At 42.5% G+C, this 27,005-nt stretch overlaps 1 protein-coding gene across 1 annotated transcript in view; it reads left to right on the forward strand.

Moving 5' to 3' along the window:
• The window catches only part of fam49ba (family with sequence similarity 49 member Ba), a 52,827-nt gene extending 37,043 nt beyond the window's left edge, over positions 1-15,784 (forward strand). The window contains exons 6-11 of the mRNA XM_021612588.2: positions 10,517-10,594; positions 13,024-13,140; positions 13,536-13,615; positions 13,900-14,026; positions 14,455-14,525; positions 15,285-15,784. Of these exons, the coding sequence (XP_021468263.1) occupies positions 10,517-10,594; positions 13,024-13,140; positions 13,536-13,615; positions 13,900-14,026; positions 14,455-14,525; positions 15,285-15,354 (543 nt within the window). The 3' untranslated portion in view covers positions 15,355-15,784. The remainder of the gene's footprint in view (positions 1-10,516; positions 10,595-13,023; positions 13,141-13,535; positions 13,616-13,899; positions 14,027-14,454; positions 14,526-15,284) is intronic.
• The last annotated feature ends 11,221 nt before the right edge of the window (positions 15,785-27,005 follow it).

The following is a 27,005-nucleotide window of genomic DNA, read 5'->3' on the forward strand; positions in this document are numbered from 1 at the left end:
TCCGCATCACTACCATCTTCCTCTGCCGGCTCGGGTGCTGAGCCCATGCAGCTGGGAGGTATCCGCATCTCGACTGAGGAGAGGGAACGGAGAATCACCAACCGCCTCTGTCTCTATTGCGGTTCCGCTGGTCATTTTGTCACTTCATGTCCAGTAAAAGGCCAGAGCTCGTCAGTAAGCGGAGGGCTACTGGTGAGCGCTACTACTCCTGTCTCTCCTTCAAGATCCTGCACTACCTTGTCGGTCCATCTACGCTGGACCGGTTCGTCAGCTTCCTGCAGTGCCTTAATAGACTCTGGGGCGGAGGGCTGTTTTATGGACGAGACCTGGGCTCGGGAACATGACATTCCTCTCAGACAGTTAAAGGAGCCCACGGCCTTGTTCGCCCTGGATGGTAGTCCTCTCCCCAGGATTCAGCGTGAGACGCTACCTTTAACCCTCACTGTTTCTGGTAATCATAGTGAAACCATTTCTTTTTTAATTTTTCGTTCACCTTTTACACCTGTTGTTTTGGGCCATCCCTGGCTAGTTTGTCATAATCCTTCCATTAATTGGTCTAGTAATTCTATCCTCTCCTGGAACGTCTCTTGTCATGTGAAATGTTTAATGTCTGCTATCCCTCCTGTTTCCTCTGTCTCTTCTTCACAGGAGGAGCCTGGTGATTTGACAGGGGTGCCGGAGGAATATCACGATCTGCGCACGGTGTTCAGTCGGTCCAGGGCCACCTCTCTTCCTCCACACCGGTCGTATGATTGTAGTATTGATCTCCTTCCGGGAACCACCCCCCCCCGGGGTAGACTATACTCTCTGTCGGCTCCCGAACGTAAGGCTCTCGAAGATTATTTGTCTGTAGCTCTTGACGCCGGTACCATAGTCCCCTCCTCCTCTCCCGCCGGAGCGGGGTTTTTTTTTGTCAAGAAGAAGGACGGGTCTCTGCGCCCCTGCATAGATTATCGAGGGCTGAATGACATAACAGTGAAGAATCGTTATCCGCTTCCTCTTATGTCTTCAGCCTTCGAGATCCTGCAGGGAGCCAGGTTTTTCACTAAGTTGGACCTTCGTAACGCTTACCATCTCGTGCGCATCAGGGAGGGGGACGAGTGGAAGACGGCGTTTAACACTCCGTTAGGGCACTTTGAATACCGGGTTCTTCCTTTCGGCCTCGCTAACGCTCCAGCTGTCTTTCAGGCATTAGTCAATGATGTCCTGAGAGACATGCTGAACATCTTTGTTTTCGTTTACCTTGACGATATCCTGATTTTTTCACCGTCACTCCAGATTCATGTTCAGCACGTTCGACGTGTCCTCCAGCGCCTTTTAGAGAATTGTCTTTTTGTGAAGGCTGAGAAGTGCACTTTTCATGCCTCCTCCGTCACATTTCTCGGTTCTGTTATTTCCGCTGAAGGCATTAAGATGGATCCCGCTAAGGTCCAAGCTGTCATTGATTGGCCCGTCCCTAAGTCACGCGTCGAGCTGCAGCGCTTTCTCGGCTTCGCGAACTTCTATCGTCGTTTCATCCGTAATTTCGGTCAGGTGGCAGCTCCTCTCACAGCCCTTACTTCTGTCAAGACGTGCTTTAAGTGGTCCGTTTCCGCCCAGGGAGCTTTTGATCTCCTCAAGAATCGTTTTACATCCGCTCCTATCCTTGTTACACCTGACGTCTCTAGACAGTTCGTTGTCGAGGTTGACGCGTCAGAGGTGGGAGTGGGAGCCATCCTTTCTCAGCGCTCCCTCTCTGACGACAAGGTCCACCCATGCGCGTATTTTTCTCATCGCCTGTCGCCGTCGGAACGTAACTATGATGTGGGTAACCGCGAACTGCTCGCCATCCGGTTAGCCCTAGGCGAATGGCGACAGTGGTTGGAGGGGGCGACCGTTCCTTTTGTCGTTTGGACTGACCATAGGAACCTTGAGTACATCCGTTCTGCCAAACGACTTAATGCGCGTCAGGCGCGTTGGGCGCTGTTTTTCGCTCGTTTCGAGTTCGTGATTTCTTATCGTCCGGGCTCTAAGAACACCAAGCCTGATGCTTTGTCTCGTCTCTTCAGTTCTTCAGTAGCCTCCACTGACCCCGAGGGGATTCTCCCTGAGGGGCGTGTTGTCGGGTTGACTGTCTGGGGAATTGAGAGGCAGGTAAAGCAAGCACTCACTCAAACTCCGTCGCCGCGCGCTTGTCCTAGGAACCTTCTTTTCGTTCCCGTTCCTACTCGTCTGGCCGTTCTTCAGTGGGCTCACTCTGCCAAGTTAGCCGGCCACCCTGGCGTTCGGGGTACGCTTGCTTCCATTCGCCAGCGTTTCTGGTGGCCCACCCGGGAGCATGACACGCGTCGTTTCGTGGCTGCTTGTTCGGTCTGCGCGCAGACTAAGTCCGGTAACTCTCCTCCTGCCGGCCGTCTCAGGCCGCTTCCTATTCCCTCTCGACCGTGGTCTCACATCGCCTTAGATTTTGTCACCGGACTGCCTTCGTCAGCGGGGAAGACTGTTATTCTTACGGTTGTCGATAGGTTCTCTAAGGCGGCTCATTTCATTCCCCTTGCTAAGCTTCCTTCTGCTAAAGAGACGGCACAAATCATCATCGAGAATGTTTTCAGAATTCATGGCCTTCCGTCAGACGTCGTTTCGGACAGAGGTCCGCAATTCACGTCTCAATTTTGGAGGGAGTTTTGCCGTTTGATTGGGGCTTCCGTCAGTCTCTCTTCCGGCTTTCACCCCCAGTCTAACGGTCAAGCAGAACGGGCCAATCAGACTATTGGTCGCATCTTACGCAGTCTTTCTTTTCGCAACCCTGTGTCTTGGTCAGAACAGCTCCCCTGGGCAGAATACGCCCACAACTCGCTTCCTTCGTCTGCGACCGGGCTATCTCCTTTTCAGAGTAGCCTCGGGTACCAGCCTCCGTTGTTCTCATCTCAGTTCGCCGAGTCCAGCGTCCCCTCCGCTCAGGCTTTTGTCCAACGTTGCGAGCGCACCTGGAAGAGGGTCAGGTCTGCACTTTGCCGTTATAGGGCGCAGACTGTGAGAGCTGCTAATAAGCGTAGAACTAAGAGCCCTAGATATTGTCGCGGTCAGAGAGTTTGGCTCTCCACTCAGAACCTTCCCCTTAAGACGGCTTCTCGCAAGTTGACCCCGCGGTTCATTGGTCCATTCCGTATCTCTCAGGTCATTAATCCTGTCGCAGTGCGACTTCTTCTTCCGCGATATCTTCGTCGCGTCCACCCGGTCTTCCATGTCTCCTGTGTTAAGCCCGTTCTTCGCGCCCCCGCTCGTCTTCCCCCCCCCCCCCCCATCCTTGTCGAGGGCGCACCTATCTACAGGGTCCGTAAAATCTTGGACATGCGTCCTCGGGGCCGTGGTCATCAGTACCTAGTTGACTGGGAGGGGTACGGTCCTGAGGAGAGGAGTTGGGTTCCCTCTCGGGACGTGCTGGACCGTGCGCTGATTGATGATTTCCTCCGTTGCCGCCAGGTTTCCTCCTCGAGTGCGCCAGGAGGCGCTCGGTGAGTGGGGGGGTACTGTCATGTACTGTCATGTTGTCTTGTCTCTGTCCTTTCCCTTCACCCTGTCTCCCTCTGCTGGTCGTGTTAGGTTACCTTTTCTCCCCCGCTTTCCCCCAGCTGTCCCTTGTCTCCTCTAACTACCCATTCACCCCGTTCCCCACCTGTTCCCTTTTTTCCCTCTGATTAGGTCCCTATATCTCTCTCTGTTTCTGCTCCTGTCCTTGTCGGATTCTTGTTTGTTTGTGTCATTCATGCCTGAACCAGACTGTCGTCATGTTTGCTGTAACCTTGTCCTGTCCTGTCGGAATCTGCCGGTCCATCTGAGCCTACCTATGTTTGGTAATTAAAGAAGCTCTGTTTAAGTTGATTCGCTTTTGGGTCCTCATTCACGCACCGTAACAGTTACAGCCTTATTCTAAAATGGATTTTAAACAATTAAATCCTCAGCTATCTACACACAATACCCCATAATGACCAAGTGAAAACAGGTTTTTATAAATGTTTGCAAATGTATTAAAAATATAAAACATAAATACCTTATTTACATACAATACCAGTCAAAAATTTGGACACACCTACTCATTCAAGGGTCTTTCTTTATTTGGACTATTTTCTACATTGTAGAATAATAGTGACGACATCCAAACTAGGAAATAACACATATGGAATCATGTAAACTCCTTTTCCAGAACCCTGTCTTTCAAAGATTTTGTAAAAATCCAAATAACTTTACAGATCTTCATTGTAAAGGGTTTCCCATGCTTGTTCAATGAACCATAAATAATTAATGAACGTGCACCTGTGGAATGGTCTTTAAGACACTAACAGCTTACAGAAGGTAGGCAATTAAGGTCATAGTTATGAAAACTTAGGACACTAAAGAGGCCTTTCTACTGACTCCAAAAACACCAAAGAAAGATGCCCAGGGTCCCTGCTCATCTGCGTGAACATGCCTTAGGCATGCAGCAAGGAGGCATGAGAACTGCAGATGTGGCCAGCTCAATAAATTGCAATGTCCGTACTGTGAGACACCTAAGACAGCGCTACAGGGAGACAGGACGGACATCTGATCATCCTCGCAGTGGCAGACCACGTGTAACAACAGCTGCACAGGATCGGAACATCCGAACATCACACCTGCGGGACAGGTACAGGATGGCAACAACAACTGCCCGAGTTACACCAGGAATGCACAATCCTTCCATCAGTGCTCAGACTGTCTGCAATAGGCTGAGAGAGGCTGGGCTGAGGGCTTGTAGGCCTGTTGTAAGGCAGGTCCTCACCAGACATCACCGGCAACAATGTTGCCTATGGGCACAAACCCACCGTTGCTGGACCAGTCAGGACTGGTAAAAAGTTATCTTCACTGACGAGTCACGGTTTTGTCTCACAAGGGGTGATGGTCGGATTCACGTTTATCGTCGAAGGAATGAGTGTTCCACCAAGGCCTGTACTCTGGAGCGGGATCGATTTGGAGGTGGAGGGTCATGGTCTGGGGTGGTGTGTCACAGCATCATCGGACTGAGCTTGTTGTCATTGCAGGCAATGTCAATGCTGTGCGTTACAGGGAAGACATCCTCCTCCCTCATGTGGTACCCTTCCTGCAAGCTCATCCTGACATGACCCTCCAGCATGACAATACCACCAGCCATACTACTCGTTCTGTGCGTGATTTTCTAAAAGACAGGAATGTCAGTGTTCTGCCATGGCCAGCGAAGAGCTCGGATCTCAATCCTATTGAGCACGTCTGGGACCTGTTGGATCGGAGGATGAGGGCTACGTATGAGGGCTACGTAGAAATGTCCAGGAACTTGCAGGTGCCTTGGTGGAAGAGTGGGGTAACATCTCACAGCAAGAACTGGCAAATCTGGTGCAGTCCATGAGGAGGAGATAATATGCAGCTGGTGGCCATGCAGCTGGTGGCCACACCAGATATTGACTGTTACTTTTGATTTTGACCCCACCTTTGTTCAGTGACACATTATTCAATTTCTGTTAGTTTATGTCTCAGTTGTCGAATCTTGTTATGTTCATACAAATATTTACACGTTAGTTTGCTGAAAATTAAAGCAGTTGACAATGAGAGGACGTTTCTTTTTTTGCTGAGTTTAGTAACCAAAAAAGTGGTCTCCATCATTCTTCTTGGAAGAAGTTTGGAACCCTCAAGGCTCTTCCTGGAGCTGGACGTCCGGCCAAACTGAGCAATTGGTGGAGAAAGACCATTGTCAGGGAGGTGACCAAGAACCCGATGGTCAGTCTGACAGCTCTAGAGTTCCTCTGTGGTGATGGGAGAACCTTCCAGAAGAACAACCATCTCTGCAGAACTCCCATCAATCAGGCCACACAGCCAAGACAATGCACGAGTTGCTTCGTGACAAAATCTCAGAATATCCTTGAGTGGCCCAGCCAGAGCCTAGACTTGAAACCTATCAAAGATCTCTGGAGAGATCTGAAAATAGATGTGCAGCAACACTCCCCATCCAACCTGACAGCGCTTGAGAGGATCTACAGAGAAGAATGGGAGAAACTCCTCAAATACAGGTGTGCCAAATTTATAGCGTCCTACCCAAGAAGACTCAAGGCTGTAATCGCTGCCAAAGGTGCTTCAACAAAGTACTGAGTAAGGGTCTGAATACTTATGTAAATGTGATATTTCAGTTGTTTATTTTTAATAGATTTGCACAAATAAAAAAAACGTGTTTTTTGGGGGAGTATTGTATGTAGATTGAGGGAAATATTTGTTTTAATCCAGTTTAGAATAAGGCTGTAATGTAACGAAATGTGGAAAAGGTGAAGGGGTCTGAATACTTTCTGAATGCACTGGACATACCACTACATAATATAATACAATACATAATATGCATAACCCTACATAATACAATACATAATACTATACATAATATACGTAACCCTACATAATACAATACATCATATACATAACACTACATAATACAATACATAAAATAAAAAATGTACAGTTATGTACCGTATATTATTTTTTTATTTCACCTTTATTTAACCAGGTAGGCTAGTTGAGAACAAGTTCTCATTTGCAAATGCGACCTGGCCAAGATAAAGCATAGCAGTGTGAACAGACAACAACACAGAGTTACACATGGAGTAAACAATAAACAAGTCAATAACATAGTAGAACAAAAATAATCTATATACAGTGTGTGCAAAAGGCATGAGGAGGTAGGCCATAGGAGTGAATAATTACAATTTAGCAGATTAACACTGGAGTGATAAATGATCAGATGAACATGTGCAGGTAGAGATACTGGTGTGCAAAAGAGCAGAAAAGTAAATAAAATAAAAACAGTATGGGGATGAGGTAGGTAAATTGGGTGGGCTATATACCGATGGACTATGTACAGCTGCAGCGATCGGTTAGCTGCTCAGATAGAAGATGTTTAAAGTTGGTGATGTTTAAAGTCTCCAACTTCAGAGATTTTTGCAATTCGTTCCACTCGCAGGCAGCAGAGAACATAATATACATAACACTGCATAATACATTACATAATATACATTACACTACATAATACAATACATAATATACTGTACATAACTGTACAGAATACACTACATCATACAATACATGATATATACAGTGCCTTGCGAAAGTATTCGGCCCCCTTGAACTTTGCGACCTTTTGCCACATTTCAGGCTTCAAACATAAAGATATAAAACTGTATTTTTTTGTGAAGAATCAACAACAAGTGGGACACAATCATGAAGTGGAACGACATTTATTGGATATTTCCAACTTTTTTAACAAATCAAAAACTGAAAAATTGGGCGTGCAAAATTATTCAGCCCCCTTAAGTTAATACTTTGTAGCGCCACCTTTTGCTGCGATTACAGCTGTAAGTCGCTTGGGGTATGTCTCTATCAGTTTTGCACATCGAGAGACTGAAATGTTTTCCCATTCCTCCTTGCAAAACAGCTCGAGCTCAGTGAGGTTGGATGGAGAGCATTTGTGAACAGCAGTTTTCAGTTCTTTCCACAGATTCTCGATTGGATTCAGGTCTGGACTTTGACTTGGCCATTCTAACACCTGGATGTGTTTATTTTTGAACCATTCCATTGTAGATTTTGCTTTATGTTTTGGATCATTGTCTTGTTGGAAGACAAATCTCCGTCCCAGTCTCAGGTCTTTTGCAGACTCCATCAGGATGGTCCTGTATTTGGCTCCATCCATCTTCCCATCAATTTTAACCATCTTCCCTGTCCCTGCTGAAGAAAAGCAGGCCCAAACCATGATGCTGCCACCACCATGTTTGACAGTGGGGATGGTGTGTTCATGGTGATGAGCTGTGTTGCTTTTACGCCAAACATAACGTTTTGCATTGTTGCCAAAAAGTTCAATTTTGGTTTCATCTGACCAGAGCACCTTCTTCCACATGTTTGGTGTGTCTCCCAGGTGGCTTGTGGCAAACTTTAAACGACACTTTTAATGGATATCTTTAAGAAATGGCTTTCTTCTTGCCACTCTTCCATAAAGGCCAGATTTGTGCAATATACGACTGATTGTTGTCCTATGGACAGAGTCTCCCACCTCAGCTGTAGATCTCTGCAGTTCATCCAGAGTGATCATGGGACTCTTGGCTGCATCTCTGATCAGTCTTCTCCTTGTATGAGCTGAAAGTTTAGAGGGACGGCCAGGTCTTGGTAGATTTGCAGTGGTCTGATACTCCTTCCATTTCAATATTATCGCTTGCACAGTGCTCCTTGGGATGTTTAAAGCTTGGGAAATCTTTTTGTATCCAAATCCGGCTTTAAACTTCTTCACAACAGTATCTCGGACCTGTCTGGTGTGTTCCTTGTTCTTCATGATGCTCTCTGCGCTTTTAACGGACCTCTGAGACTATCACAGTGCAGGTGCATTTATACGAAGACTTGATTACACACAGGTGGATTGTATTTATCATCATTAGTCATTTAGGTCAACATTGGATTATTCAGAGATCCTCACTGAACTTCTGGAGAGAGTTTGCTGCACTGAAAGTAAAGGGGCTGAATAATTTTGCACGCCCAATTTTTCAGTTTTTGATTTGTTAAAAAAGGTTGAAATATCCAATAAATGTCGTTCCACTTCATGATTGTGTCCCACTTGTTGTTGATTCTTCACAAAAAAATACAGTTTTATATCTTTATGTTTGAAGCCTGGAATGTGGCAAAAGGTCGCAAAGTTCAAGGGGGCCGAATACTTTCGCAAGGCACTGTATATAACACTACATAATACAATACGTAATACAATACATAACACTACATAATACAATACATAACATACATAAAATTGCTTAATACAATACGTAATATGCATAACACTACTTAATACAATGCATAATACAATACATAACATTGCATGATACAATACGTAATATGCTTAACACTACATAGTACAATGCATATTATACAGTACATAACACTACATATTATACAATACATAATAGACTACATAATACAATGCATAATATACATAACACAATACATAATACAACACAATACACTACATCATATACATAACACTACATAATGGAATACATTATACACTACATGATAATACAATACATCATACACATAGCACAACATAATACATTGCATAATACATTACATAATATACATAACAATATTTAAAACAATACATAATATACATAGCAATACATAATATACAGTACATAATACAATACATAATATACATAACATTGCATTATACACTACATAATACAATACGTGATATATGCATAGCACTACATAATACAATGCATATTATACAGTACATAACATATTATACAATACATAATAGACTACATAATACATTGCACAATATACATAATACAACACATAATGCACTACATCATATACATAACACTACATAATACAATACATATTGCAATACACTATAATACAATACATCATATACATAGCACAACATAAAACAATCCATAATACACGGCATGAATATACAATGCATCATATACATAGCACAACATAATACATTACATAATATACATAACAATATATAATATACATAGCAATACATAATATACAGTACCTTCAACACATCAACACCTTGCACAAAGATCAATAGTGATGCAGTCAATCTCTCTTCAACTTTGAGCAAGGAGAAATTGACATGCATGTCATTGACATTCGTGGACATCTAAGTGCAATATGTGGACAACTAATTGCTGCTCTGTTCTGGACCAACTGCAATTTGCCTATGTCCTTCTTTGCAGCACATGACCACACATCTGGACAGTAGTCCAGGTACGACTAAACTAGGGCCTGTAGGACCTGTCTGGTTGATTGAGATGTCAAGAAAGCAGAGCAATGCCTTATCATACACAGACCTCTTCCCATTTTAGTACCATAGAGGCTATATGTTTTCTCCATGACATTTGGTTATCTAGGGTGAAACCCAGCAGTCTCTTCAACTTGCTCAATAGCCACATTATTCAATAATAAATCCAGATGATGTTTTAGTTTTGGAGATAAATAGCACCAGCCTATTAGTAGTTACCCATTCTAGATTGATTGGTAATCCATCATTTTGTCCAAGACAGACCCCTGTCCAATGCAGTAGGTTGCTTATTTTTTATAATCAATTAGAAATGTGTTTTTAATCTATCACAGAATATGTACTGTCTCATAGTGCTGCAGTGAGTTAGGTCTACAGCTTGAAATGCCATCAAATTGCTATATTTCGTCTGTGCACTTGGCTAAGGTGTTGTTATGTTTGTTTGCGAGACAGAGGACACAATGAATTGTGAACAAGAATTATATATTTTTAAGCAAGCTAAGTGTTGCTGTCACACTTTTGTTCTAGTGCAGCATGAACACACCTGTTTTAAATAGTCAACTGGCCATCAAGACAGTCAGAGTTCAGGAGATAGTACGACAGGCTAAGTACTAATAACTGGATTTCAAATTGGCACAATCCCTCCTCAACTCCCCACTGTGGGACATTGAAGATAATCATGAGTGATTGTGTTAACATTTGCACCCTCTACTACAGATGACGAACCCTGCCATCCAGAATGATTTCAGCTACTACAGGAGAACACTCAACCGCATGCGCATCAACAATGTTGCCGTGAGTGTACATTTACATATAAGTCATTTAGCAGATGCTCTTATCCAGAGCGCCTTACATTTGTGAGTGCATACTTTTTCATATCAACTTTTGACTGATACTGTATATACACACACACACACACACACAGTTAAACATACCCACAGTAAATGGATTCTAACAGTAGTGCATTAGTCACCTCATCCTCCCATTGGTCAAAGGGAAAGCCCCATGGGCGGTGACGAGACAGGGGGATCATTGACCTTGTGTCTCCAATTAAGAGCCCATGCGACTTGTGAATAATTACTTGATGGCCTATGTAATGAGGCAGAAGAGCGCATGTAAAATGACATGTAGAATGCATGCAGAACAGCACAGCAAGTAGTGTGCTGACTGTGTAATGTCTTATTACAGTTTTGATAGAATGAATTGCCCAAAATTCACAAGTTGCACTTGAAGTCAGAAGTTTACATACACCTTAGCCAAATACATTTAAACTCTGTTTTTCACAATTCCTGACATTTAAACCTAGTAAAAATTCCCTGTCTTAGTTCAGTTAGGATCACCACTTTATTTTAAGAATGTGACATTTCAGAATAATAGTAGAGCGAATGATTTATTTCTTTCATTGCATTCCCAATGGGTAGTTTACATACAGTACACTCAATTAGTATTTGGTAGCATTGCCTTTAAATTGTTTAACTTCGGTCAAACGTTTCAGGTAGCCTTCCACAAGCTTCCCACAATAAGTTGGGTGAATTTTGGCCCATTCCTCCTGACAGAGCTGGTTTGAGTCAGGTTTGCAGGCCTCCTTGCTCGCACATGCTTTTTCAGTTCTGCCCACAAATTTTCTATAGGGTTGAGGTCAGGGCTTTGTGATGGCCACTCCAATACCTTGACTTTGCTGTCCTTAAGCAATTTTGCCACAACTTTGGAAATATGCTTGGGGTCATTGTCCTGTTGGAAGACCCATTTGCGACCAAGCTTTAACTTCCTGACTGATGTCTTGAGATGTTGCTTCAATATATCCACATACATTTCCTTCCTAATGAAGCTATTTATTTTGTGAAGTGCACCAGTCCCTCCTGCAGCAAAGCAGCCCCACAATATGATGCTGCCACCCCCATGCTTCACGGTTGGGATGGTGTTCTTCGGCTTGCAAGCCTCCCCCTTTTTCCTCCAAACATATCAATCAATGGTCATTGTGGCCAAACAGTTATATTTTTGTTTCATCAGACCAGAGGACATTTCTCCAAAAAGTACAATCTTTGTTCCCATGTGCAATTGCAAACCGTAGTCTGGCTTTTTATGGCGTTTTTTGAGCAGTGGCTTCTTCTTTGCTGAGCGGCCTTTCAGGTTATGTCGATATAGAACTCATTTTACTGTGGATATAGATATTTTTGTACCTGTTTCCTCCAGCATCTTCACAAGGTCCTTTGCTGTTGTTCTGGGATTGATTTGCACTTTTCGCACCAAAGTGCGTTCATCTCTAGGAGACAGAATGCGTCTCCTTCCTGAGCGGTATGACGGCTGCGTGTTCCCATGGTGTTTATACTTGCGTACTATTGTTTGTACGGATGAACGTGGTACCATCAGGTACACCTCCAATTGACTCAAATACATTAATTAGCCTATCAGAAGCTTCTATAGCCATGACATAATTTTCTTACATTTTCCAAGCTCTTTAAAGGCACAGTGAACTTAGTGCACGTAAACTTCTGACCCACTGGAATTGTGATACAGTGAATTATAAGTGAAATAATCTGTCTGTAAACAATTGTTGGAAAAATTACTTGTGTCATGCACAAAGTAGATGTCCTATCCGACTTGCCAAAACTATAGTTTGTTAACAAGACATTTGTGGCGTGGTTGAAAAATTATGTTTAATGACTCCAACCTAAGTCTATGTAATCTTCCAACTTCAACTGTATTTTGCATACGAATTTGAAATTATATACTAAATTAAATATTTGTAAAAAAATAAAAAAATGTGTGTCTGAGGTATAACTACATTAGAGCTGTCAAATACACAAGCGGCTCCTTACGTTACTTATCGCGGACATTGCCAATGGATTCACTAAGTCACATTATTAGAAATCCCATGCAGCCACATTACAAGTTTGAACACAGGAATGCATGATGTACTCTACACCTCAATTAGGCTGATAGAAATCCCTATCAGTTTCTTTAATGATTTTACATTTGAGTGTCATTATTTCTAGATAGCCTGACTTTCTTGTTTAGAGCTTCTAACTCTTGTGGGTTATAAGGACGGTTTTGTTTTGTGACAATGACCATAAGATCAGCCATGCGGTCACCGATTTGACAGCTCTAACGCAGTTACATCTCAGACACCGCTGAAACAAAATCCATGAAAAGCTATGTGTTTGTCTGCTAACATGGGTTACCACTGATCTGATTCAATCCTGGCCCAACTCTTTTGCTTTCAGGCAGAGGAGGAGAACGAAGTCAACAATGAGCTGGCCAATCGGATGTCTCTGTTCTACGCCAATGCCACGCCCATGCTGAAAACGCTAAGCGACGCTACAACAAAGTTTGTTTCAGACGTAAGTGAAAAAGCATTACATTGTTTAAGAATAATAGCTCCTATTTCATAGTGTGAAAGTCCTGGATAGGCAGTTCACTGGACAACTTGATGGTACTTTAGTTGAATTGTAATTTGCCAAATGTAATGGAACAGGGCAGCATCTGTCTCTGATAAAGAGGGAGCTACAGTATCAGTTTATTTGACAGTGATCATGGAAAACAAACATGGCAAAATATGTTAGCTACATAGTTTATTCTCATCTTCTGGCTTATCGTACAGCAGTTTTTCTTTAAACAGAATCGCACAGTCAAATAAAATTCCACCGTTTAGTGATGTTTTGCTTTAGGAAAACATCAATGTGAAAGGTTACAAAAGCTGTGTCAATAAGATGGTGTTTTCTGTTGATTTGACCAGAACACAGATCTACCCATTGAAAACACAACGGACTGCTTGTGCACGATGGCCAGCGTATGCAAAGTCATGCTGGAAACTCCGTGAGACAGACCTCTTTTCTAGTCCAATTTATTTCCCCCTCTGTGACATTCAGAAAGTCAGATCACAAATTACTCTGTACTGTACTTTCTACCATGAAGTCTGTCTGCTTTGTTGCATCTGCTTTGAGGTTGAATTTCTTTGAACACTAAACATTATCTAAAAATGCTGTTTGTTTTTTGGTTTGTCTGTGTGTTTGGGGGCATGCATGTGACTGCGTGTGTACGCTTGTGTGTCTACACACGTGTCTTTGCATACGCGTGTTTGTGTGTGTGTGCGTCCACAGGGAATACCGTAGCCGTTTTGCCAGCGAGGATACTGTGTCCTTCTGTTTGCGTGTGATGGTGGGAGTGATCATTCTTTATGACTATGTTCACCCTGCTGGAGCCTTCGTCAAGTCCTCCAAGATCGAGGTGCGTTAACAGAGTTCTTATGAAATTTATTGTGGCCGTATGTATCAAGCGTCTTAGGGTAGGACTGCTGATCTAGGATCAGGTCTCCCCTGTCTATGTAATCTGATTCATTGTGATCTAAAAGGCCAAACTGATACTTAATCAGCACTCCTACACTGAGATGCTTAATACATACAGCCCCAGATGTTGTCATACCTGAAAAACGACTTAATATATCACTGTTGTATCAACAGGGAGGGGAAACGTTGTTCTAGTCCAACAACACAAATTAAATAATCCACTAACAACCAGCCCATGATTAGTTGAATCAGGTGTGTTACTGCTGGGCTAAGACAAAAATGTGCACCTCCTAGGGATCCCGCAGGAATACATACAGGGACACTGACATATGGAACCATAAATGTGTAACTGACTTTGTTTTGATATAGATGAAAGGGTGCATCAAAGTCTTAAAGGATCAGCCTCAAAGCAGTGTGGAAGGCCTGCTAAATGCTCTCAGGTAAGTGGCTTCTCTGTCCTATACATGCTATGGTTATCTGCCAACTTGAATGTATAATAGTGTGTGTGTACTTACATGCTAACTACATGTTAAATTACTTTTCAATGACAGGGGTCACAACTTCCGTTTAAAGGGCCACGCTAACACACCTGACTCATGTAATCAACCAATTTATGGGTCTTCAAAGTTGACCATGATTAGATTAATCAGATGTGTAAGAGTTTGGCATTGCAGCCACCCATGACTGAAGTTGTCCACCCATGTTATATTACATTGTTTGTGTTTGTATTTGTATTTATTAAGGATCCCCGTTAGTTCCTGGTAAGGCAGCAGCTATAACACATTAAGTGTGTGCCCTCAGGCCACTACTATACTAGCATGTTGTTGATTTGTCCTTGAACACTTTTTCCAGTAGTGATGATATTTTATTCCGACTAAGCCACTCTGTTCAGTCCCCTGCCCGCCACATGCTTTTGTATGTTGTATGTTATCTATTTTTATGTCATGTGAGGAGTTTATTTATGAGGCACATTTCTGTGAAGCAGACAATAAAATGCTTTCTTATCTATGTTATCTTACCCTAGAGTCCAGACCTTTCCATCAGTACATCAAATGACTCAACAATTCTTCAGAGCAATTATGTGGATGTTAAGATGATTTATACCATTTAGGTGCAATCTACTGTTAATATTGTTTTTAGGTAACACTAGAGTTGTTTTGGATAGATGTTCAGACTGTACTCTCTTTCTTCACGTTCAGGTACACAACAAAACATCTGAATGACGAGACTACCTCCAAGCAAATCAAAAATATGTTGCAAGTTAACTGAGAGAATGTTTAAATAGCATCCAACGTTCTGTAGTTTCTGGAATAAGGATGATCTTCTATTTCCAGTGAGAGGCACCATGTTTGGTACTGTTGTAAAGAAATCATTCATGTAACAAGGCCATATCAAGTAGCAGCTACTGACTTAGTGTCTCATCAGCTGGATGTCTGGACATTTGTGGATCAGTAAGGAAAGTCATTTCACTGGAACATTTTGACTGAAACAATAATCATTTGTAATAATTTCACAGTATGAGGTACTTTATTGAAGAATATACTGCTCGAGGGACTTAATTTTATATGATGGCAGCATAAATCTTGTATTAAAATTTTTACAGGGGGAGTTTTACAGTATTTGTATAATATAATGTCAAGTTATTTTTCAATGACAATTCATGTGAGAGGGAAAGTAAAGCTTTTGTGATTTTTCTAAAGCTTTTCTCTGATCACTTATTTCTTAATAGATTTACGGGTTCAAATAATGTGTCACCATTACTGACTCTTACCTCACTATTTAAGTACAAACTATTTCCCTTATGAATACCACACCCTACAACCCCATGAGAAACATGAACAGTTTGGGAAACTCTTTCTCAGAAACGCAGTCCTAGGCCATTTAGTAGTTCTTATGAAATGATGTAGGATTATTAGATCATTTGGTAACACTTTATTTTAAAGCCTGGCATTGACACAACTAGGGCTGTGGCGTTCACAACATTTAGTCAGTCGGTGATTGTCAAGCAACTGTCAGTCTCACGGTAATTGACCATTAATTAACAAATACATTTAGCATCTCCTGGCTTCCACACATGGCCTAACAAGCCACTAATGCAGACCTTTAGAACATCTACATTTTGCGAAGTCTAATCAATCCATGTAATATAGCCTACACCTTCACGATAAATCCATTATTTATTTATAAGAAACATGATAAGAAAATGTAGTCTATTTCAGAAGAACAGAATAGCATACTTTTGAGTTGTCCTTCTGTTAGGTTCTGATCTGTCTATGCCAAGTGGCTGTGGGCTACACTAGTTCATTTAGCAGACAAGATCTGCTTTGGGCTCAGAGCTGTAAAACAGTTCGAGAACCGCAAATGTGTCACGTCTGCTTCCGCTCTCCCCCCCTTGCGCTTGAGGGCGCCAGGCTGCCCTGCATCATGCACTCCTATCATCCATTACGCACACCTGCCTTCCCTCGTCACGCGCATCAGCGATATTGGACTCACCTGGACTCACTCAATCACCTGTTTATTACCTCCCCTATATTTGTCTGTTCCCCAGCTCTGTTCCCCGCCTTCTGCATTAATAGTTTTTTGTTTGCGTTACCTGTTTGCTGATGCTGTTCCTGTCTTGTTCCTTGTGCGTTATTTATTACATGTTTTACTCCCCGTACCTGCTTCGTCTCTCCAGCGGCATTCCATGTGACAAAATCCTCTCCTACTTCTAACTCGATTCCACTGTGCCTCCGATGATGTAGAGCAAGACGCAGTAGTTCGTTGGTGGGATGTGTTAATAAAGGAAAGTGGTCCAAGGTAGTACCCTCAGTAGCTACTGTAGAGAATCCCAGTCTCATAGAACACCCTGGATTATCCTCTTTGTCATTTAGAATTGTCGCATCAAAAACAGCATGCAGTCTTGAAGTCTTCTTAGCCAGAGCGAGATGTTCTTTTCAAATCAATTCAAATTAAACAAAAGGCGTGGACTAACAGTGAAATGCTTACTTACGAACCATTCCCGATAATGCAGAGAGAAAAAAATGTAATATAGTAGAAGAAAAAAATTCCACAATGAGTAACGATAACGTGGCAATATGCACGGGTCACCGCTACCATGTCCATGTGCAGGGGTATAATGTAATTGAGGTAAATATGTACATTTGCTTTGTCTTGGCCAGGTCGCAGTTGTAAATGAAAGCAGCATCGCTGGTGCGGGCAGCAATTGGTTGAAGAACATGCATTAGTTTTACTAGCATTTAAGAGCACTTGGAGGCCACGTAAGGAGTGTTGTATGGCATTGATTTGGAGGTTAGTTAACACAGTGTCCAAAGAAGAGCCAGACATATACAGAATGGTGTCGTCTGCGAAGAGGTGGATCAGAGAATCACCAGCAGCACGAGCGACATCATTGATGTATACAGTGAAAAGAGTCGGCCCGAGAATTAAACCTTGTGGCACCCCTATAGACGGGTCAGTTTGTCAGAGGTCCGGACAACAGGCCCTCCGATTTGACACACTGAACTCTATCTGAGAAGTAGTTGGTGAACCAGGCGAGGCAGTCATTTGAGAAACCAAGGCTGTTGAGTCTGCTAATCACAATGCGGTGATTGACAGAGTCGAAAGCCTTGGCCAGGTCGATGAAGACGGCTGTCTTTTATCGATGGCGGTTATGATATCGTTTAGGACCTGAAATGCACCCATGACCGGCTCGGAATATACCAGGATCTGGGTGGGGCTAAAAAGTATTTAGTCAGCCACCAATTGTTCAAGTTTTCCCACTTAAAAAGATGACAAAGGCCTGTAATTTTCATCATAGGTACACTTCAACTATGACAGACAAAATGAGAAAAAAAATCCAGAAAATCACATTGTAAGATTTTGAATGAATTTATTTGCAAATTATGGTGGAAAATATTTTTGGTTTGAATTATGTCTGTGAGTATAACAGAACTCAAATGGCAGACAAAAACCTGAGAAGAAATCCAAACAGGAAGTGAGAACTCAATTTAGAAAACAGTGCCATTGGATGTCCACCTTAGATATGGATGAGAATGCACTTCCTAGGGCTTCCACAAGATGTCACCGTCTTTAGATTCTGGTTGTATGATTCTACTATGAAGGAGGGGCTCATAATAGCTCTTTGTGTGGGTGGTCTGGCAGAAAGCCTCAGTCTCATTACGCGCGGTCACAAGAGAGTGTTCTTGCGTTCCTATGCTTTTCTTCAGACAATGAAATTCTCCGGTTGTAACCTTATTGCTGATTAATGTTTAAAACATCCTAAATATGGATTGCATACATCATTTGACTTGTTTCTACGACCGGTAACGGAACTTTTTGAGTTTTTGTCTGGAGGAATTGCTTGTGCTTTTTGATGATTGAATGCTGGGCTGAACAAGCTAAAAACAAGTGGCTAAATTATGGGCTTTATGGAACTTTATGGAACAAATCAGTCATTTATTGTCGAACTGGGATTCCTGGAACTGCCTTCTGATAAAGATATTCAAAGGTAAGTGAATATTTATAGTGTTTTTTGTAGCTTCTGTTGACGCCAAAATGGCGGCTATTTCTTTGGGTTCTGAGCGCCTTTCTCAGATTATTACTTTTCTGTAAAAAAAAAAAATTGAAATCTGACAGCGGTTGCATAGGGGATACATTTATTTTAAATTCTGTGAATAACACTTGCATCTTTTATCAATGTATATTGTGAGTATTTCTGCAAAATCACTGGATGTTTTGGAATCAAAACATTACTGCACGTAACGCGCCAATGTAAACTGAGATGTTTTATATATACAGTGCCTTGCGAAAGTATTCGGCCCCCTTGAACTTTGCGACCTTTTGCCACATTTCAGGCTTCAAACATAAAGATATAAAACTGTATTTTTTTGTGAAGAATCAACAACAAGTGGGACACAATCATGAAGTGGAACGACATTTATTGGATATTTCAAACTTTTTTAACAAATCAAAAACTGAAAAATTGGCCGTGCAATATTATTCAGCCCCTTTACTTTCAGTGCAGCAAACTCTCTCCAGAAGTTCAGTGAGGATCTCTGAATGATCCAATGTTGACCTAAATGACTAATGATGATAAATACAATCCACCTGTGTGTAATCAAGTCTCCGTATAAATGCACCTGCACTGTGATAGTCTCAGAGGTCCGTTAAATGCGCAGAGAGCATCATGAAGAACAAAGAACACACCAGACAGGTCCGAGATACTGTTGTGAAGAAGTTTAAAGCCGGATTTGGATACAAAAAGATTTCCCAAGCTTTAAACATCCCAAGGAGCACTGTGCAAGCGATAATATTGAAATGGAAGGAGTATCAGACCACTGCAAATCTACCAAGACCTGGCCGTCCCTCTAAACTTTCAGCTCATACAAGGAGAAGACTGATCAGAGATGCAGCCAAGAGGCCCATGATCACTCTGGATGAACTGCACAGCTGAGGTGGGAGACTCTGTCCATAGGACTACAATCAGTCGTATATTGCACAAATCTGGCCTTTATGGAAGAGTGGCAAGAAGAAAGCCATTTCTTAAAGATATCCATTAAAAGTGTTGTTTAAAGTTTGCCACAAGCCACCTGGGAGACACACCAAACATGTGGAAGAAGGTGCTCTGGTCAGATGAAACCAAAATTGAACTTTTTGGCAACAATGCAAAACGTTATGTTTGGCGTAAAAGCAACACAGCTCATCACCATGAACACACCATCCCCACTGTCAAACATGGTGGTGGCAGCATCATGGTTTGGGCCTGCTTTTCTTCAGCAGGGACAGGGAAGATGGTTAAAATTGATGGATGGAGCCAAATACAGGACCATTCTGGAAGAAAACCTGATGGAGTCTGCAAAAGACCTGAGACTGGGACGGAGATTTGTCTTCCAACAAGACAATGATCCAAAACATAAAGCAAAATCTACAATGGAATGGTTCAAAAATAAACATATCCAGGTGTTAGAATGGCCAAGTCAAAGTCCAGACCTGAATCCAATCGAGAATCTGTGGAAAGAACTGAAAACTGCTGTTCACAAATGCTCTCCATCCAACCTCACTGAGCTCGAGCTGTTTTGCAAGGAGGAATGGGAAAAAATGTCAGTCTCTCGATGTGCAAAACTGATAGAGACATACCCCAAGCGACTTACAGCTGTAATCGCAGCAAAAGGTGGCGCTACAAAGTATTAACTTAAGGGGGCTGAATAATTTTGCACGCCCAATTTTTCAGTTTTTGATTTGTTAAAAAAGTTTGAAATATCCAATAAATGTCGTTCCACTTCATGATTGTGTCCCACTTGTTGTTGATTCTTCACAAAAAAAAACAGTTTTATATATTTATATTTGAAGCCTGAAATGTGGCAAAAGGTCGCAAAGTTCAAGGGGGCCGAATACTTTCGCAAGGCACTGTATATATATATATATATATGCACATTATCGAACAAAACACACAATACATGTATAACATGATGTCCTATGAGTGTCATCTGATGGAGATAATCAAAGGTTAGGGATTAATTTTATCTATATTTATGCTTTTGTGACTGTGAAATATCCCTCTGTGTTTTTGAATTTGGTTTCATATTTAAATAAATATATGTTGTGTTTTCACTGTAAAACATTTTTTTTTTAATCGGACACGATGGGTAGATTAACAAGATGTTTATCTTTCATTTGCTGTATTGGACTTGTTAATGTGTGTAAGTTAAATATTTCTAAAGAATATTTTTATCAGCTGAATGTGAGGGCGTGTTCCCTTCAGGGAACTCCTTGTGCCACCCTAGCCCCAACAGGATAAAGTCATACAAAATAAATAGTCACAAGCTACTCATATACAGCCTCTAAATGTTTTTATTGTCTGGGCAAAATTGTATGATTTGTTTTGGCTCTGTTGTTTGAAGTGTTTTAAAGGTTTTAAATGAACTTGTCTCAGCAGTACTGTACATAATGGATACAAAGAGGGTAGAAATTGCTTATTTGGTCGACATTACTTGCCAAGCCAAGCAGAGCTGTTTCATTGAGATACAAATATCCAGTGCTTTTTCATTTGGCGCCTACTGACGCCGCTTGGCTACATTGTAAATATGAAGCATATGGGGCTCAGCCGGGACTGTTACTTTTGTAACTGAATGAAACCATTTTGACAATGTGATTTAACCTAGTTGAGGTTGGGAAAATAGATGGCAAAAATGTAGAATGGTGTTAAAGGCCTGTAAACAGCTTGGGGAGGAAAAATATTTCACTGTTTTAATCATGTAATAATGGACCTACTGATTATTTCTCAGTATCTATTTGCTAGCTACTCATTGACAGATGGCGAGCTACAGGAACGTTTGGTAGGCTGATGGAAGGCTACACAGATTCAGTCTGCTTTACTGAGAAGCCTAATCAGACAAGCCGGTGCTCATCATGGTTCTGACGGTCAAAGTGAAATGACAGAATTAATTTGCTTGTGATGCATACAGCTCAAATGATATGCAACAACACTATTGGACCAACACAATCGGACATGAAACAACGATACAAACGTAAGAACAGCACAACAAAACACTTTTCTTTTGCAGGTGCGTTTTCATTTTATACAGCAGTGTGGCACAGCAGTGTGGCTTTCTAAGTGCACTGAACCAAAACAGTGGTGCGCGGGAGTGAAGAAAAACTTTCCAGAGCTCAAAACCACTCATCTTGAGTCGATGGGGGGTTACAATTTAAATCTGGTAATTATCATATATAATATGGACATATTAACACACCTAGACTTTTTCCACATTTGGTTTTTACAGCCTGAATTCAAAATGTATTAAGTTGTGATTTGTTCCATCACTGGTCTATACCCTATAATGTTAAAGTGGAATTATTACAAATACTCGAAAGGAAAAAACTATTTTTCAGGACCCTGTCTTTCAAAGTAATTAGTAAAAATCCAAATAACTTCACAGATCTTCATTGTAAAGGGTTTAAACATTTAGGACACTAATGAGGACTTTCTACTGAAAGGAAGATGCCCAGGGTCCCTGCTCATCTGCATGAATGTGCCTTAGGCATGCTGCAAGGAGGTATGAGGACTGCAGATCTGGCCAGGGCAATAAATTGCAATGTCCGTACTGTGAGACGACTAAGACAGCGCTACAGGGAGACAGGACGGACAGCTGATCGTGTAACAACACCTGCACAGAATCGGTACATCCGAACATCACACCTACCGGACAGGTACAGGATGGCAACAACAACTGCCCGAGTTACACCAGGATTGCACAATCCCTCTATCGGTGCTCAGACTGTCCACAATGGGCTGGGAGAGGCTGGACTGAGGGCTTGTAGGTCTGTTGTAAGGCAGATCCTCACCAGGGTGAAGGCTAGGGCTATCCCCCACCCCCAGAAATGTGCTTTGGTGGAAGAGTGGGGTAACATCTCAAATCAAATCAACGTTTATTTGTCACGTGCGCTGAATACAACAGGTGTAGACCTTACAGTGAAATGCTTACTTACAGGCTCTAACCAATAGTGCAAAAAAATGTGTTAGGTGAACAATAGGTAAGTAAATAAATAAAACAATAGTAAAAAGAAAGGCTATATACAGTAGCGAGGCTATAAAAGTAGCGAGGCTACAAACAGACACCGGCTAGTCAGGCTGATTGAGGTAGTGTGTACATGTAGATATGGTTAAAGCTACTATGCATATATGATGAACAGAGAGTAGCAGTAGCGTAAAAGAGGGGTTGGTGGGTGGTGGGACAAAATGCAGATAGCCCGGTTAGCAAATGTGTGGGAGCACTGGCTGGTCGGCCCACTTGAGGTAGTATGTACATGAATGTATAGTTAAAGTGACTATGCATATATGATAAACAGAGAGTAGCAGCAGTGTAAAAAGAGGGGTTGGGGGGGGTCACACGATGCAAATAGTCTGGGTAGCCATTTGATTACCTGTTCAGGAGTCTTATGGCTTGGGGGTAAAAACTGTTGAGAAGCCTTTTTGTCCTAGTCTTGGCACTCCGGTACATCTTGCCATGCGGTAGTAGAGAGAACAGTCTATGATTGGGGTGGATGGGGTCTTTGACAATTTTTAGTGCCTTCCTCTGACACCACCTGGTGTAGGGGTCCTGGATGACAGGCAGCTTAGCCCCAGTGATGTACTGGGCCGTACGCACTACCCTCTGTAGTGCCTTGCAGTCGGAGGCCGAGCAATTTCTGTACCAGGCAGTGATGCAACCATGCTCTCGATGTTGCAGCTGTACAACCTTTTGAGGATCTTTTTTAGTTTCCTGAGGGGGAATTGGCATTGTTGTGCACTCTTCACTACTGTCTTGGTGTGTTTGGACCATTCTAGTTTGTTGATGTGGACACCAAGGAACTTGAAGCTCTCAACCGGCTCCACTACAGCCCCGTAGATGGGGCGTGCTCGGTCCTCCTTTTCCTGTAGTCCACAATCATCTCCTTAGTCTTGGTTACTTTGAGGGATAGGTTGTTATTCTGGCACCACCCGGTCAGGTCTCTGACCTCCTCCTTATAGGCTGTCTCGTCATTGTCGGTGATCAGGCCTACCACTGTTGTGTCATCTGCAAACTTAATGATGGTGTTGGAGTCGTGCCTGGCCATGCAGTCGTGGGTGAACAGGGAGTACAGGAGGGGACTGAGCATGCACCCCTGTGGAGCTCCAGTGTTGAGGATCAGCGTGGCAGATGTGTTGCTATCTACCCTCACCACCTGGGGGCGGCCCGTCAGGAAGTCCAGGATCCAGTTGCAGAGGGAGGTGTTTAGTCCCAGAATCCTTAGCTTAGTGATGAGCTTTGAGGGTATTATGGTGTTGAACGCTGAGCTGTAGTCAATGAATAGCATTCTCACATAAGTGTTCCTTTTGTCCATGGGGGAAAGGGCAGTGTGGAGTGCATTAGAGATTGCATCATCTGTGGATCTGTTTGGGCAGTATGCAAATTGGAGTGGGCCCAGAGTTTCTGGGATAATGGTGTTGATTTGAGCCATTACCAACCTTTCAAAGCACTTCATTGCTACGGACGTGAGTGCTATGGGTCTGTAGTCATTTAGGCAGGTTGCCTTTGTGTTCTTGGGCACAGGGACGATGGTGGTCTGCTTGAAACATTTTGGTATTACAGACACAATCAGGGACATGTTGAAAATGTCAGTGAAGACACCTTCCAGTTGGTCAGCACATGCCCGGAGCACACGTCCTGTTAATCCGTCTGGCCCCTCAGCCTTGTGAATGTTGACCTGTTTAAAGGTCTTACTCACGACGGCTACGGAGAGTGTGATCACACGGTCGTCCTGAACATCTGATCCTCTCGTGCATGCCTCAGTGTTGCTTGCCCCGAAGAGAGCATAGAAGTGATTTAGTTCGTCTGGTAGGCTCGTGTCACTGGGCAGCTCACGGCTGTGCTTCCCTTTGTAGTCTGTAATAGTTTGCAAGTCATGCCACATAAGACAAGCGTCGGAGCCGGTGTAGTACGATTCAATCTTAGCCCTGTATTGACGCTTCGCCTGTTTGATGGCTCGTCGCAGGTTATATCAGGATTTCTTGTAAGTCCCGCACCTTGAAAGCGGCAGCTCTACCCTTTAGCTCAGTGCGAATGTTACCTGTAATCCATGGCTTCTGGTTGGGGTATGCACATACAGTCACTGTGGGGACGACGTCCTCGATGCACTTATTGATAAAGCCAGTGACAGATGTGGTGTACTCCTCAATGCCATCGGAAGAATCCCGGAACATGTTCCAGTCTGTGATAACAAAACAGTCCTATAGTTTAGCATCTGCTTCATCTTTTCACTTTTTTATAGACCGAGTCACAAGTGCTTCTTCCTGCTTTAATTTTAGCTTGTAAGCAGGAATCAGGATGATAGAGTTGTGGTCGGATTTCCCAAATGGAGGGCGAGGGAGAGCTTTGTACGCGTCTCTGTGTGTGGAGTACAGGTGATCTAGAATTTTTTTCCCTCTGGTTGTGCATTTAACATGTTGATAGAAATTTGGTAGAACTTATTTAAGTTTCCCTACATTAAAGTCTCCGGCCACTAGCCGGAAGAACTGTTAAATCTGGTGCTGTCCACAAGAAAGAGATGCACTGCCGTGCTTAATGCAGCTGGTGGCCACACCAGATACTGACTGTTACTTTTGATTTTGACTCCCCCCTTTTGTTCAGGGACACATTATTCCATTTATGTTAGTCACATGTCTGTGGAACTTGTTCCGTTTATGTCTCAGTTGTTCTATCTTGTTATGTTCATACAAATATTTACACATGTTAAGTTTGCTGAAAATAAACGCAGTTGGAGAGGACGTTTATTTTTTTGCTGAGTTTATTTGTTAAAAAAAGAAATAATAATTGAAAATGAAAAGCAGAAATTTCTTGAGAATATGTATTCAACCCCTTAATTAAGTCAGGAAGTAAATATCTTCAATAATAGTTTTTAACATGATTTTTGAATGTCTACGTCATCTCTGTATCCCACACATTCAATTATCTGTCCCTCAGTCGAGCAATGCATTTCAAACACATATTCACCTATAACGACCAGAGAGGTTTTCCAATGAACATTTTGAACTTCTATCCTCTCAGACCAGGGGCAAAATGTATGCATTTATGGTTGGATCAGAATTGCCATTATAGTCATTGGCCGGTACGGAGAATTAAGTAAAACCACAAGTCCAAATCCATCCATGGATATTTAGGAAAGGGAAGATTTTAGCTCGCTAGCTATCCACCGGAGGACAACGACACAATGAGATGCCACAATTACATTTTTTTCTGACGTTTTGCTTTTGATTTGATGTGATTAGTCTGAAGCCAAATCTAAACTGGATTCCATTGACACTTTTTTTTGGTGAGCCAGGACCATTCACAGTTGACCTCAGTCAGTTTAGCTCAATGCTGATTCGCTATTGTTATAATTTTTTAATTATCAAAGGAGGCCAAGTGACCGCTGGCTTCCCTTGCTACTGAATTCAATGCTATGGGTGACAACATTGTCATACAGTTTTGGGCCAGACAACATAAGATAAATGTGCTACACATACTGGGGCACTGTTTCGCTCGCTCTGTTGTTTTCTCCGGTGAGACAAATTAAACCTCTTGCGAATTTAAAGAAAATGATGAAACACAAAGAGATGAAAGATAAATGATTTTATTCTTAAAGAAAAAATACACTACATGACCAAAAGCATGTGGACAATAGCTCGTCGAACATCTCATTCCAAAATCATGGGCATTAATATGGAGTTGGTCCACCCATTGTTGCTATAATAGCCTCCACTCTTCTGGGAAGGCTTTCCACTAGAAGGTCGAACATTGCTGCAGGGACTTGCTTCCATTCAGCCACAAGAGCATTAGTGAGGTCGGGCACTGATGTTGGGTGATCATCCCAAAGGTGTTCAATGGGGTTGAGGTCAGGGCTCTGTGCAAGCCAGTCAAATTCTTCCTCACCGATGTCAACAAACTGTTTCTGTATGGACCTTGCTTTGTGCACGAGGGCATTGTCATGCTGAAACAGGAAGGAGCCTTCCCCAAACTGTTGTCACAAAGTTGGAAGCACACAATCATCTAGAATGTCATCGTATGCTGTAGCATTAAGATTTCCCTAAGGTTTTTACCCGAACAATGAAAAACAGCCCCAGACCATTATTCCTCCTCCAAACAGTTGGTACTATGCATTCAGCCAGGTAGCGTTTTCCTGGCATCTGCAACCTTTCAAGCATGCAAAGAGAATGGCAAAACATATTTCGGTATGCAGCCTTTGTCTGTTTTTGCTGACTACTACTGTGTGTGTTCCCTGTAGGGAAAATGAAGATGGGAGCCGACGTTTTGCGGATTCACAAACTGAGGGTCTCGAATGAGTGAACTTGATATGAATCCTAATGCACTAGTGCAGGCTTGCAATACACTGTGGAGAGATTAGATTGGAGGGGTGTGTGTGCGTGTATGTAAGTGTGCGTGAGA

The sequence above is a fragment of the Oncorhynchus mykiss genome, chromosome 8 (assembly GCF_013265735.2).
Source record: "Oncorhynchus mykiss isolate Arlee chromosome 8, USDA_OmykA_1.1, whole genome shotgun sequence".
NCBI classification, from domain to species: Eukaryota; Metazoa; Chordata; class Actinopteri; order Salmoniformes; family Salmonidae; genus Oncorhynchus; species Oncorhynchus mykiss.